Below are 15391 nucleotides of genomic sequence, written 5' to 3'. Positions count from 1 at the left end.
CTCATCACATACATGCATACTCAGGAAATACACTGAAAGCAGATGATAAAACATTAATCCCAGTTATCTTTGCCAAGTGTGACCAGGGTCTTGGGGCTTACTACTAATCTTTTACTTCTCTGGTTACCCATGCTAGCTTATGATTACATTATAATTGTTTATAACCACAATCTCACTTTTAGATAATTTGATAATATGATCCTATGTTAGAACACACACACACACAAACACACACCCCTTTACTTGGTGAGGCTGTGTGTCATGGGCTTTCCTCACATTTTAAAACTTCTCTGGGTTTTCCATATTGCCTTATCATTTTATTTTTAACAGTAAACATTATTTTATAGGGGTGCCTGCATGGTTCAGTCAGCTAAGCATCTGTCTTCACCTCAGGTCATGATCTCAGGGTCCCATGATGGAGCTCTGCATCAGGCTCCCCGCTCAGCGAGGAGTGTGTTTCTCCCTCCCTCTCTCTGCTCCCCCTGCTTGTGCTTTCTCTCTCTCAAATAAAACAAGTCTTTTTAAAAAAATAAACATTATTTTACAATGATTCTAATGACAGTAACTTAAGTTCTTGTAAATCTCCAAGAGCTTATTGCGACAGTGAGCCTATATATATGCCAGATTCTGAGACAATGCCAATTTCAAATATTGTTTGAATTATGCCAAAATAAACCACTAAAACACTCCTCAAATCTCAATGGTTTGGAATCAAAACAGTGCTGTAAAAAACATTAAAAAATAAAAACTCTCACTTTTTCATAAACCTAACACAGCTATATTTATGTATTCTATCCCACCATATATTGGCAGTTACAATTACCAAATATAGTCTAGCTTCTATTCTACTATTCACTTGTCAGATTAAGGATCATAATCATAACTTGGAAGACCTACTTAATAGTCTGACCTATTGATGTAATCAAATTTATCAAATCCTTTTTCTACTGTTGAGCCTTTATTTTTTTTTAAACAGATTTTATTTATTTATTCATGAGACAGAGAGAGAGAGACAAAGACAGAGACACAGGCAGAGGGAGAAGCAGGCTCCATGCAGAGAGCCTGATGTGGGACTCGATCCCAGGACTCCAGGATCATGCCCTGGGCCAAAGGCACGCACTAAACCACTGAGCCACCCAGGGATCCTCTATACTGCTGAGCCTTTAAAAGCTGTTCCTATTTTACTGCCATTATAAAAATGCGGCAAAAAAATCCCATTTTATTTGCGATTTGTCTTTTGTGGACAATGAATTGCTAAGTCAACAGATATGAAAGTCATCACAACACTTACTAGATATGGGGAAAATCCGGCAGCAGATTAAGCTGGCACTACCAATTCCAGCTCTGCTCTCAGCTACCACCAAGTCACTTAAACTCTGAGTCTACTCCACAGTTTCTAAAATAAGAATATTACCACCTGCCCTGGTAGTAAATCTGGTGAAGGTCAAAGTGGCTGATGCGGTGAAAAGGTGAAGTCATACAAATCTTACATGGAAAGACAGGTAGATATGCTATTTGGGGACCTCAGCTCAGATGCCCACTGACTCACGTAGCTATTAAAAACTCTGGAGGCCCTCAGTGTACTATACACTAAACTGATGTTGAGATTATAAAAATGAAAAGGAAACAGGTCCTATCCTAGATGGCCTTGTGGAAGAACAAGAGAGGGAGATGACACAGGACCCCAAATGTTCAAGCAGGGGCCTGAACCAAGTGCCAGGGGACCTGGAACACAGTCTTGCCTAGGACCCTGGGGAGGCTGCGAGGAGGTGATACCCCAACCAGATCTCCAAGGATGGAATGAGAAGAATCATTCAAGTTAGAATGGGGTGAAAGTTTATGAAGGTAAGGCATGTAAAAAGAGATATGCGGCATGTTCTGACAGTGAGTAACCAGAGCAGAGAAGAGAAGGGTGGGACATCGGAGCCTGGAGAGGAAGCTGCAGCAGGTGCCGAGGGCCTCACACACCACGCTACAGGACCCCATGAGGACAGACACCAGGGAAGCAGTGAATGGCACTGTTTTGGAGGACATCAGAGCAGCAGTGTAATGCATGGACTGGAGCAGAGAATGACTAGGATAAGACAAGGGACAAATAATGACAAGAGCACAGCAAAAGCAGACTAACCTAAAACTCTCACTTGGACCCACTGTAACAGTGACTTCTCATCTGCTAGGAACCCTCACTTCATTTCCATCAAATGAAAAAGAAGGGCCAAATGAAAAGGTTTAAAAAGTAAAAAGCAATCTTAAGTTCTCTTGCTCCCCTACTTTCTTCCTAAGAGCAGACCCACATGTCAAGTGTATATCCTCCTCCCCACCAAACTCAGCGGCCACTACAACACACTGGGCCAGCAAGAATCTAGAGAGAAGACGAACCACACACATACACTTCTGTTTCCAGCAAAAGAGACTGAACCACTTTTTTTTTTTAATTTTTTTTTTTTTTTAAATTTATGATAGTCACACAGAAAGAGAGAGAGAGAGGCAGAGACATAGGCAGAGGGAGAAGCAGGCTCCATGCCGGGAGCCTGACGTGGGATTCGATCCTGGGTCTCCAGGATCGCGCCCTGGTCCAAAGGCAGGCGCTAAACCGCTGCGCCACCCAGGGATCCCGAGACTGAACCACTTTATCTGATTCAACTGAGCAGGAAAGAAGCAAACGTCAGACACCAATGGGTAAAAGACCAAATAAAAAGGATCAAAATGAGCTCATGCTGCAAAAAAAAATGTGATAACAATTGTTCACTGGCACCCTAGTTTATGTCATGAGATAGACACGTTGTTTTTGTTATTCTAAGAAACAAACTGGTATCTTAAACTTAGGATATTCATATTAAAAGGGCACAAGCAGAGGCGCCTGGGTGGTATAGTCAGTTAAGTGATCAACTCTCCGTTTTTGGCTCAGGTCAAAATCCCAGGGCCATAAGATGGAGCGCCACACTGCGCTCCATGCACAGCGTGGAGTCTGCTTGTGCTTCTCTCTCCCTCTCCCTCTCCCTATTGCACTCTCTCACTGTCTCTAAAATAAATAAATCTGGGGATCCTTGGGTGGCTCAGCGGTGTAGTGCCTGCCTTTGGCCCAGGGCGCGATCCTGGACACCCGGGATCAAGTCCCACGTCAGGCTCCCGGCATGGAGCCTGTTTTTCCCTCTGCCTGTGTCTCTGCCTCTCTATGTCTATCATAAATAAATAAATATATCTTTAAAAAATAAAAATAAAATAAAAATAAAATAAATCTTTAAAAAGGGGGGGGAGCAGCAATCATGATCTATGTGACATTACAAACACTTTTTTCCCCTACTAGTAAAGAAAATATCAAATAAAATAAATACATGCTCTTATATAATACATGCTCTTCTAGAAAAGGAGGATAAAATATCAAATAATGCCCTTTTTGGAGTACTTTAATAAAGTTATACTCTGATTAGGGATTAAGCTCTGTACTAGGTGCTTTACAGATGCTCATTTAATGCTTCCAACAAGCAGTGTGGCTCAGCGGAAAGATTCCTAGGCTTGGAAACATATAGTAATTAATTTTTCCTCCAGTTTGTATCCATAAAATAAATCCATAATTTTTAAGCATTGCTTAAACTTGACTTTTGTCATAGCTATCTGAATATGTATGTATGTATGTATGTATGTATGTATGTATATATGTATGTATGTATATATGTATGTATGTATGCATGCTCCATGCTGGGCATGGAGAGTAACACCAACTGCTATCACAGTATATTCACATGAGGTAATCTGTATTAAGTAGCAAGGATACATGAGCTAAGGTGTTCTGATTCCAAAAAATTTCCAGTTGCTACCTCAGGAAGCAATTTTAAGAAAGTGTGAGGGAAGAGCAGTGACAATCCCCTCTATCTGAAAAACTCAGTATAGCTAGCTGATCCCCAGTGGAAAGAGCTCCCTGGTCTTCCATCAACATTCACTTTTTCATATATATACATATAACAAGTCTATAAGAATGTGAAGGAAAGGGAATTCTAGTGCACTGTTGGTGGGAATGTAAATTGGTGCAGCCACAATGGAAACAATACAACCATTCCTCAAAGTATTAAAAATAGAACTACCATATGATCCAGCAATTCCACTTCTGAGTATTTATCCAAAGGAAATGAAAACACTAACTTGGAAAAATATCTGCACTTTCATGTTCACTGTAGCATTTTCATTTTAAGTAGGCTCCACACCAAGCATGGGGCCCAACACAGGGCTTGGACTCACGACCCTGAGATCATGACCTGAGCTGAAATCAAGAGTTTGAAGATTAACCGACTGAGCCATCCAGGCACTTCTAGCATCTTTTTACAATAGCCAAGACAGGGAAATAACCTAAGTGTCCATCAAGGGATGAATGGATAAGAAAATGTGGTATGTACATACAACAGAATATTATTCACTCCTAAAAAAGAAGGAAATCCTGCCATTTGTGTCACATGGATGGACTTGAAGGGCGTTCGTTATACTAAGTGAAATGAGACAGAGAAAACCAAATGCAATATGATCTCACTTAAATGTGGATTCTAGGGAAAAAAACACATACACATATACACACACAACTGAACTCAGAACAGATTCATGACTGCCAGAGGTGGGTGGTGTAGGGGGAGGAGAATGGGTGAAAGTGGTCAAAAGGTACAAACTTCCAGTTATAAAAGAAATAATTCCTGGAGATGTAATGTACAGCATGGAGGGAGAAACCATTTATACTCATGCAACTTAACCTGAAGGTGTGGGAAATGCTCCCTGTGTCACCCTAGCTCTCCCTTAATGACCTACTTATATTTTTCTAACAATCTCTCTAAAGCCTCCTTGAAACTATGTATATTTTTGCTCTGTATAATCTTATGTGCTAAGAATTTTCCTGTTTATCCCTGGATGCTTAAGCATAACTTTCATGCCTTCATGCCTGCATGTGCCCTACACCTACAATGTGTCCATCAGTGAACAAAATAAAGATCCCTGACCTGCAGAGCTGATGTTCTAAGTGAGGGGCAGGCATAAACAGCTTTCGCTATTCGTATTTAGCTTCTCAAGCTCTCTAGCATCCTGGTACATGACCAAAACCTAATTTTGTTTCTTTACAAATTTAAGTTACAGTGCAGGCAACTGCATCAAGTGTTTCAGGTCATATATGTCACAACACTGTACAAAGATACACATCTGTCTCTTGTTTCTGATTTAATTTCTCATGATGGACTTTTGTTGGGTTTACAGCAGCAAAATATCTGATATCCTCCACGATCATTCCAACAACTCAAATTTCTTTCAAGTTTTGAAATGGTAGCTTATGGCCAAGTTAAAAATCCCATTTGATTAACGTCTCCTCAATGCAGCACCTGAAGCACATTTGCTGATCCACCCTCATGGCTTTACAAAATACTCCTGCTGTTTTTCTTTCTCTGGTCAACATTTCTAGCTTGGAAGAATCAAGCAGCATCTACACCTTTTAGACACTTTATATTCAGGAATCCTTGGGTGCATGTCCTTTTCTCCTGTTGCCTATGTTTAAGCCAGTTAGTTTTTCTTAATACTCAGTTAAATATACTAAAATACAACTCTATTTAGGCCCATATGTAACCCAAACGTATAAGCAGGCTATCTATTTTACTCACACAAAAAAATCTAAAAAGTATTTGGCCCTATTATTGTTTGAGTGAAAATGTTTTTAAATGGTTATTATCACCTTAGTCTCCGTTTTCTTATGACTCCATGGACTCACATAAAGCAACTGTATTTCTTCTCTCAACTTCAAACTTTAGTCCTAAACACAACAAATTTATTTTTCTTCATGTGGAGCTAAGGAGGTAAGTGAAAGCAAAGTTGAGGACATCTTAATTTCCACCTACACCTTCTTACTCTTTCGTGTTTTAAGAGATCTACCTTCCAGCTCTAAACTGAGCTAGAGGTGATACTTCCAAATCCTCTTAAACAAAAATCAGAAAGAAGAAAACTTAAGACAGAATATCAAAATGAAGATAGTTCTGAGGAAGGAGAGCTGACAATTTTATCGTCACTAAAAACACAACACAAACACATATATATGTATGTGGTTTCAATGCAGAAATATTATAGTCAGAATTTTTTCTGAGGAATACCATAATGATTTCTTTAGTCTAATGTTGCAGGTTTTTAGGTATAGTAAGCCTTGAAAAATACTTTAAAATGTCCTTTTTTCTGAATCACAGTACAAAATGGAAGACTAAAATAACTGCCTTTTGAGAGATATTCTTTGATTGTGAGATCTTCAAAATACTGTTGTTGTTTTTTTAAAGATTTATTTATTTATTCATGGGAGACACACACACAGAGAGAGAGAGAGGCAGAGACACAGGCAGAGGGAGAAGCAGGTTCCATGTAGGGAGCCCAGTGTGGGACTCAAAACTAGATCCTGGGACACATCCTGAGCCGAAGGCAGACGCTCAACCACTGAGCCACCTAGGCGTCCCAAAATACTGGTTTCTAACAAAAGATCAGCACCCAAATTTGAATTTTAGCTACAAATTCTGAAATGTATTCCATTTATCTGAAATGTATTTCAAATGTATTTCATTTCATATTACCACCAAGTGTGGTCCAACTTGCATTTGGGGGACAGAGACTTCTGAAAGAGCCAGAGTAGATGCTGGCGGGTCTGTTCGGGGCTACTTGAGTGGCCTGGAAGAGATGATGACAGCCTCGCTGCAGGAAAGGGTAGCGGGTGTTGTCAAGGAGAGCAGACAAGAGCTGCAGGTACAGCCTGTTACATGCAAGTTCTCTTCATAGCAAGATCCCCTGCAGGCCTCATAGGGAGGACAGCATGGTCATTGCCCCTCTCTCTTAATTCCCTGTATCCTTAAATTAACCTCTTAACTAGGATATCTGAACACCTGTCTCTGTTTCAATACTTTTATCACCACGAATATGGCATCTGGCATTCAAAGCTTCCAGTCTCAGTAACCAGCGAAACCTGGCCATTCTCAGCCACCCCCTTTGCTGAAGGACAGCCCCGAGATAAGACTAAAAATGTGCAGCAGAAAAAATCCATGCTATCAGCATATGTAAGTTATACTGACTCCAGTCCTTTTCACCCCTTACAAAAATGCAATCAGATCACGTCATTCTTATGCTTAAAGCCTTTCAATACATCCCCGCTGGTCTTAGGATTTAAACCAAATCCAAATTCACAAACCTTAAGAAATCGTCCTTAAAATCCTGGGAGGAGGGGTTATTCAATTTTATAAAAATAAAAGTAATACCAAAAACTCCCAAGAATTATCTAAATGATGACAAATCTCTCAGACATTACATTACAGGTAAATTAGTTTTGCTTGTCTTGTCTTCCCACTGGGATGTAAGCTCCAGGAACATGGAAACTGTGTGCCCATAGCACTGGTTCAATAAGACTGTTGAATGAGGGAGAGCCTCAGGTACTGCTGCGACCCACACAAAGATCTAAGCAATGTTCTTTATTCACTAATCAGAAAGTAAAGGGTAGGTAGGTAAGGTGGCAAAGTTCATCATACATTGGTTCAAGAGTTTTCTCAATTTCAAACATTATCCATAGTCACCAGGAAATAAGTCAAAAGGGAAAAATGATCAAACCTATATGCTATTAATGAAATGCATATTGAAAGAACATTAAGATATTACACTTGACCCTGGAACAACACAGGCTGAACTACAGAGGTCCACTTACAGGCCATTTTTTTTCGATAAATAGAGTACAGTACAGTAAACAGACTTTCTCGTCTTTATGATTTTCTTAATAACCTTTTCTCTAGCTTACTTTATTGTAAGAATACAGTATGTAATACCTACAACACAAAATACATGTTAATCAACTTTTTACATTATCTGTAGGCCTTCTGGTTAAGTTTCCGGGGAGTCAAAAGTTACACACAGATTTTGAACTGCGGAGGGGGTGGGCACCCACAATCCCTGCACTGTTCACGGGCTGACTGGATACACATTCTAAAATATCAAAAACATTTCTTTCCACTAAGCCACACTCAGGAAAGATTGGAAGCTGAGAGAGGAGAAGATAGTAAGGCATTTCTGAGAAAATATCATTACTGGTGACCACAGAGGTTCTGTCTTCCCGAGAAGCAACCTAGTAAGATTTAACAAGCTCTATAAAATGGTTCATACTCTTTAACTACAGAATCTCCCTTTACAAAATATACCCCAAGGAAATAGGTAATCCAAAAAGGAAATAAAGAAACTTATAAAACATGTACATGGCCTAATGGTAATAATAATGAAAAACTGGAAAGTTTTCAAATGATCAAATATGAGATTAAGCTAACTATGAGAAAGCAACATCATAGACTATACAGCCTTTCAGAAGAAGTACATGGATTCCACTGACACTTTACATATATATTTTTAATTTATCTATATATCAGGATTTTTTTCTAAAGGCAGAAAGCTAATGAGCTTAACATCTCTAATAATCCTATATAAAAAAGGCTGCAAAAGATAAATTTAGAGGACTACAAAGTTTGGTGTTTATCAGAATTCAAAATAAATCTATTAAAATTACCTGCGTTTGTGAAAGCTGAATGCTCTGGACCTGTGGAAGCAGAAAATAAGCATTTGGTAACTGCTTTGCAGACCCTTCGGTAGAGATTCTTCGAGTGCCAATTCCAGATACCTTCAGGAAAAAGAAAAAAAAGTTAATCATTCCCTGATTCATTTTGAAACATATTTCTCATAATGTTAAAACACCTTTCCAAAGGAATCTGTATTCACCACCTTGGCCTTTAAGATTCTATTAATCCAATTATTATATATCTTTGTCTACAAAAGAAAGCAACAAAAGCTGCTATATTTAAGTTGAATATTCCTCACTATTGCTAATCTTTTCAGATATAAACAACTTTCCCCCATAAGGGACCAAGTGGTTAATGGAAACCAGTAAGAAATAACCACAGAAATGATAGATCTTGGCTTGATGCCACATCCTATTTAAGATGTCACAGATACCACTTAAGAATTCCTAACTACTTTTTGTGAACAACAAAAAGATTCTTCACACTCCATCCCTGGTGCCTTGATATGAATAGTGAGCTCCTTGAGAACTGGCTGCCAAGCATGCAATCCATGTCCCCTGATCAAAAATATTCCCAAGCCCAGGAGGGAAGGGGGCAAAAATCACTAGGAACTGCTTTTATACCTCCTCCCCCTGGCCTGTTCATGAGGTCAGGGCAGAGAGTTCTGAAAGCCCGTTCTCTTTTATAATAGAAACATAATATGGTAGGCTTCTTTGTTTTGTTCTAATGCCCTTCAAAGATCCATAGTGAGAGTCACAGTTCTGTGCTCTGAGCAGAAGACAGCCAACTGTGTATGGCATGGGAGGCAGAAGAAGGGGGGAAAGCTGGCGAGTTTATCACTAACAAACACTATCACTAACAATCTTATATTCTAATGACATAAACCAGGGGGCAGCATTTCCAAAAGTCTTTTATAAAATATCCAAACCCCTCTATTAAATCGACAAATCAAGGGACCAGAGGGAAACGTTACTTACATGATAGTGAAGGATTCCATATGAGGAGGTATTAATAAATAAAGAACTTTCAATGCTTCCTTCTTCAGTAGGTAAGAAAATAATTCTGAAGGATGTTTTCCCCATTGCTGGAATCACCTGAAAGGAAGAACCAAAATGGTCATTTGGAATGGACCTCTTAAAAAAAAAAAAAAAGTCAGAGACTTTCTTTTTGACTATTTCCACTGATAGATGTCTGTATATCCTGTATCCTTGATTCAGAAGTATCACAAATCCCTGAGAATCATCAAGTGGATCAAAATCCAACAATCTAAGAGGATGTACCAAAGAATATGCCACAGACTTATGGCAGGATAGCTGACAAGTCTTTTCACTTCGGATTGAGAATCCTACGCCCTCGTGTTCTTCCTTTTCCCACCTCCTCCACACCCACATGGTCAATGGCCTTTACCAAACACACAGTTCTAACCATACTTAAGTAAAAGGAGCCTCCAATGTACAAACCTGTCAATACCTAATGGAAGTCAGGAGCTGTGTTAATCTGGACAGACTACCATAAAATACTGGGCTCCCTCTTGCACCAACTCCTTGGTCCTGTATTTAAAAGGGAAAAAGTCGGGCAGCCCCGGTGGCGCAGCAGTTTAGCGCCGCCTGCAGCCCGGGGTGTGATCCTGGAGACCTGGGATCGAGTCCCACATCGGGCTCCCTGCATGGAGCCTGCTTCTCCCTCTGCCTGTGTCTCTGCCTCTCTCTCGCTCTCTCTGAATGAATAAATAAGTAAATCCCTGGGTGGCTCAGCGGTTTAGCGTCTGCCTTTGGCCAGGGTGTGATGCTGGAGTCCTGGGATCGAGTCCCACGTCGGGCTCCCTGCACAGGGCCTGCTTCTCCCTCTGCCTGTGTCTCTGCCTCTCTCTCTGTCTCTCATGAATAAATGGATAAAATCTTAAAAAAAAAAAAAAAAAAAAAAGCTGTTGTCCTTTAAAATGCTAATAAATAAATAAATAAATAAGGGAAAGTGCATCAGGTAGATATAAGTAAGCTAAATAAACAAGAAAAACCCACTACTAACTGGGATCTTCATTAAAAGTTAAAGACCACTGAAATCTAAACTACCAGAAGACCAGGGTTTGGAGCTCTCTGCTATGGTGCAAATTAGCTTTATAAGGAGCCATTCACTACCTCCCATTCCTACATTTAGAAAGGATTCCTATTCTAGTAGGTTTGCCCGGCAAAGAGATCATGACTATAAACCTTGTACTAATTACTAAATGGTTCTGCATTTGTAGTCATTTCAAGACACATAATACTAAGTTTCTTTAACCATGAAAAAGTCCCATTAGATATACAAGATTATACCTTGTTTAGATTCTAAACTTTTTTTTCCATGTAGATAGCAAGACCCACCAAAATTATGGACAACTGAAAAAATAAATGCTTAAGCAAACACACAGAAGGAAAGAGTTTGGGTAGCAGAAAAAGGGGAGACAGGGAGCAGAGGGTAAAAACTTCAGGCCAAAGAAAGCAAGAAAACCTGGCAGCCTGCCACAGCATAGTTTCCAAGAGTACATCAACACTTACCCTGCAATGAACAGGAGGCACATGAAAATGTCTAGCAGCTGTAAACACTGAATTCACCACGACCTCACTATCCCTACTAGGGTTGTAAGCATAGAGAATCTTTGCTGCAGGGTGACCCAGGAACCTAGAAGGGAAACAAGGAGAAAAAAAAATCCAATGTATTATGTGGTCATAAATATAGCTATCCGTTCACTCATCCCTCCACCCATCCCCATATATATATACTTTAAACCTAGAAAGTGGGCAGACCAGGTGGCTCAGCGGTTTAGCCACCAGCTTCAGCCCAGGGCGTGATCCTGGAGGCCCAGGATCCAGTCCCATGTCGGGCTCCCTACATGGAGTCTGCTTCTCCCTCTGCCTCTCTCTCTTTCTGAGTCTCTCATGATTAAATAAATAAAAATCTTTTTAAAAAAAATAAATAAAAAATAAAATAAAATAAACCCAAAAAGCTGTTGATGTTCATTAAAGTTAAAAGCAACAATGATTAAATCCTGCTATTAATAAAGCATTTAATTCACACGTCAAAAACTGTTAAAAGAATTCTTTCTTTTATGAGGCACTTAAGCCAACCAATGGTAACACCTCACTGACTTTTGCGTTAGAAGAATTCAACCTGCATAGGCCATTAAATGCTTGCAAATATACAGAGTAGGAACTAGGAGCTCGCCTGACGGGGCTCTAATTCAAATGAAAATATGTTTAGATAAAGAAACTGCACTTAGAAAAACCCAGTTTTTTAAAAGTTTCTTCTCTAAGTAGTAAGTTTAAGATTGGGGGAATGGATTTCAACTCACAGAGAGACTATTAAATCTAAGGAAAGGAAAACTTAATTGGTGCTAAAGACCATTCTTCTGAGAAGAAGGTCAGCAGCACTTTCTAGCGCTTGCTCTTATCCATTTAAATCATGAGTCCTTTAGAAAATTCTGATGAAATCTTTGGATCTTCCCTCCACAAAGAGACACATACACACAAGCTTTAGACATAATCAAAATATTCGTGCACTAAGGTAAGAATGTCCGCTTTCCAGCAAACACCCTAACTGATGAGGACATTCATGTTGACTCTTCCCTTCCTCCTCTTTCCACCTGCAAGGCTAGCAAAGGAATGTAGCTAACTTCTGACCCACCTACCTGCCAAGTTCTCTAGAATCATTTCCCTCTGATTCCTACCACCTGATACCAAATTCACTCTCACGTCATAAACAGAGTCACAAAAATTCCACTGAAGCTGTTTCTCCAGTTTTAAAGCCCTCAGTGGCAGGGACCCAAATATACAGCTCTCCTTAATATGGCCTAGAAGTAAAACTGTATCTAAATTCAGCAAAAATTCATCTCAATTATACTTGTATTTCTCTGATTTTATTCTGAGTTCTCTAATACTAAGAGTTGTGTGTTTTAGGGAAAATGAAGTACATACTGTCCTGTGTACAATGGGATTTCCAAACTACTGTATCATTGCCATCAAATCCCTCACATTCCTCTTCCAGCTTTTCTTTTCCCTTTTTTTTTTTAAAGTAGGTTCCATGCCCAGCATGGAGTCCAATGTGGAGCTTGAACTCATGACCCTCTAATCAAGACCTAAGCTAATATCAAGAGTCTGATGCTTAACCAACCGAGCCACCCAGGCACCCTACCTCCTCCTACTTTCAATCACAAGTATTAACTGAAGGTTTAATACAGCCAATGTGTATTTTTAAAAATAAGCACTAATGTGATCAAAACCTTGGTTTTTTTTTTTTTTTTTTTTTTTTTTTTTTTTAGCGTTATCTAATATGACTAAAATTTTTTTATACTACCATAAGCATAAAGGGTCACCTCAGAGAGCCCTGTCTTGGGAGTACCAGGCTCACATTTCCCTTTTCCCTCCATTAAGTTAAATAAATAAAGACCTCATACTTTTAGGTTTTAGGTAAATAATACAACTCAATATGCAAAGTTACTACTACTTATCCTCAAAGCTTTATATCCCACTCATATCATCAGAATATAAGATTTTTAGTTTAAAAAAATACGTATGTTTCCCAAACAAAAACACATTAGAAAATCAGACTTCAAACTGCAATTCTACAAGGTCCAGTGACTGCATCCACCAGAAACCTCACCAGACCTAACACAGACCTAGTTACCACTGTGCTATTTTTATTCTATTTTTTTAATTCTATTTTTAAAAGTGTTATGAGGATAAGAATTTCCTTCACTAGTGACAACTGGAAGATACTCTATTAATTTAATACTACAAAAGAATGATTAAAATCTCTTATGAATGATTAGCACTTTTTAATCTCAGGACCAGTGGAATATTAACCCTTACAATAAACCCTGAGACGTGGGCAGAAGGCAGGTGAATAACATGATCCTGATTCTGGATCCCAGAAGAAACCAAAGCTATGAAAAAGGGTGGGGTTTGCCCAAGGTCAACTTTGAAATAAACAATAGCAAAAGCTGTACGGGCAGTGAAGAAATGAGAGCTCTGCCTGAAGTTTGAATATACTGCCTATAAATTAGACCATTTATTAAAAGTAAGGAAAAATTTGACTGATTTTAGAAGTGTTCTAATTTAGACTACAGTTATCGAGATTTTTAAAAAACTTTAGCAAAAATAATTTATTCCCATAATTATATCCCAGAGCTCACTTATAAAAAAAAAATAGCATGGTATGTGCTGGCTTAGAAATCAGACTTATTTAAAAAAAAAAAAAATCGGACTTATTCTATTGCTTTTAGTGAAATGCCCTTGGGCAAAATACATTACTGCTCAGCAACAAATTCATGAGCATCTGTAGTCCATGCTCAAGTAGAGAGAGATTTGAAAATGACACACATGAGACTGTCTCTCTCTCTCTCTTAGATAATACCGCCCACCCATTATTCCACTATCCTTCCAGGATTGACAGGAGACACAACTGACAAGAGACACGATTGTACTTTGAGAAGTATAAAATACTAGATAAACAAAAATGAATCATCTAAAGGTGATTCAAGTCTAAAATGTAGCAACCTTTTCAAATAAAAGATTTTAAACATTTGCTTTTCAACCTGCTTCCAGTTATCAGGACCAGAATCTGATACATATAGCTAATTAATTTTTTTAGCCAATGTACCCACCCATCCATGTGCCCTGATTGCAGGATTTTTATCTTACTGAATTGTAAATATATCATAGACAGTCAGTGTCCTATGAACTGGAGTTATCCTGATCTAACTGTACTTACTATTATCCATCTTATTATATTTAGCAATCTGTGACATATATTTTTTCTTTTCCATATTTTTATTTCGTTAACATACAGTACAATCTTATGCAATATGTATTTTTAAAAGTAGGTCCTGCATTAAAATTCTTTAGAATAAACACTCTTCACCAAAGTAAAGTGATCTCTCAGAATCTCAAACCAGTGAGGTTTGATCAAAAATGCAGCTTCGAATGTTTCTTTACCTAAGAATAAAAATGTACAAATTCAAACACAAAAAAGCAGACACCTAGAATCTTGTAAAGTCAGCAAGAGCCCTTCCCACTTTTCTCTCTTCTTCCTTTTACAAGAATCTCCTTTAAAAGCTCAACAAGGTACTTTAAATTTAAAATTCCTTCTCCTTCCCTGCAGCTCTAATCTTTTGCTGATCAGAAGGAGAGGGAAAGAAGGAAATCCAGATGAATAAAGCAGAGCACACCAGGAGCCCACCACTAACTCACCCCAGATGCTCTCCTAGCACCATGCCTACTTCATTCACCTAACTTTTCCTGTAACTCAAAAAAGTTCTTTGTAACACTGCAGTGATGTTCCAGGCTGCTGAAATAAGCAGAGCTTTGACATCTGAAATACTTTTACTTCCATACTCAAATCTCTACAAATGTGAAACTGTATCTCTTCAGTGCTGATATATTCTGCATCCAGGGAGTTTAATACCTGAAGTTTCAAACTTCAACCACTTTAAGTGTCACAGCCAAAAAGAGTCTTTAAATTCTCCCCTTCTGCACAGCATCACTCTTCTCTTAACTTCTCCCAGTTCCCAGATTCGTCCCTCAACCAACACTCAGATCACATCCCCTTCATCCTAACAGTTCTGAACACGATGTAAGTAATTACAGCTTCTATGCTGTTTTCCCCACTTAACTCATTTCCAAAGTCTTAATTGTAGCAACAGTTGTACAGTGCAATTCTGAATCTCAAAGCATAGCAAGCAGTAAAAACAAGCCAATGAATCTAATGAAAAGAATTCAGAAACCATAAATATTTAGTGTTTTTCATTATAAAATAACCTGATTTGTTATAGAAAAACAGGGACTTAATACTGACTTCTTATTAAATTCCAA

The 15391-nt window shown here is 38.7% G+C and overlaps 1 protein-coding gene across 4 annotated transcripts in view; it reads right to left on the bottom strand.

Moving 5' to 3' along the window:
- TMEM131L (transmembrane 131 like) overlaps nucleotides 1–15391 on the bottom strand; it is a 161535-nt gene that overhangs the window by 64078 nt on the left and 82066 nt on the right. For all 4 annotated transcript variants that reach the window (XM_035699049.2, XM_025439549.3, XM_025439552.3 and 1 more), the window contains 3 exons: nucleotides 11081–11204; nucleotides 9524–9640; nucleotides 8537–8647 (listed from right to left, as the gene is read on the bottom strand). In XM_035699049.2, the coding sequence (XP_035554942.2) occupies nucleotides 8537–8647; nucleotides 9524–9640; nucleotides 11081–11204 (352 nt within the window). The remainder of the gene's footprint in view (nucleotides 1–8536; nucleotides 8648–9523; nucleotides 9641–11080; nucleotides 11205–15391) is intronic.

The sequence above is a fragment of the Canis lupus genome, chromosome 15 (assembly GCF_003254725.2).
Source record: "Canis lupus dingo isolate Sandy chromosome 15, ASM325472v2, whole genome shotgun sequence".
Classification (NCBI taxonomy): Eukaryota; Metazoa; Chordata; class Mammalia; order Carnivora; family Canidae; genus Canis; species Canis lupus.
This window is presented reverse-complemented; position numbering and strand designations above follow the sequence as displayed.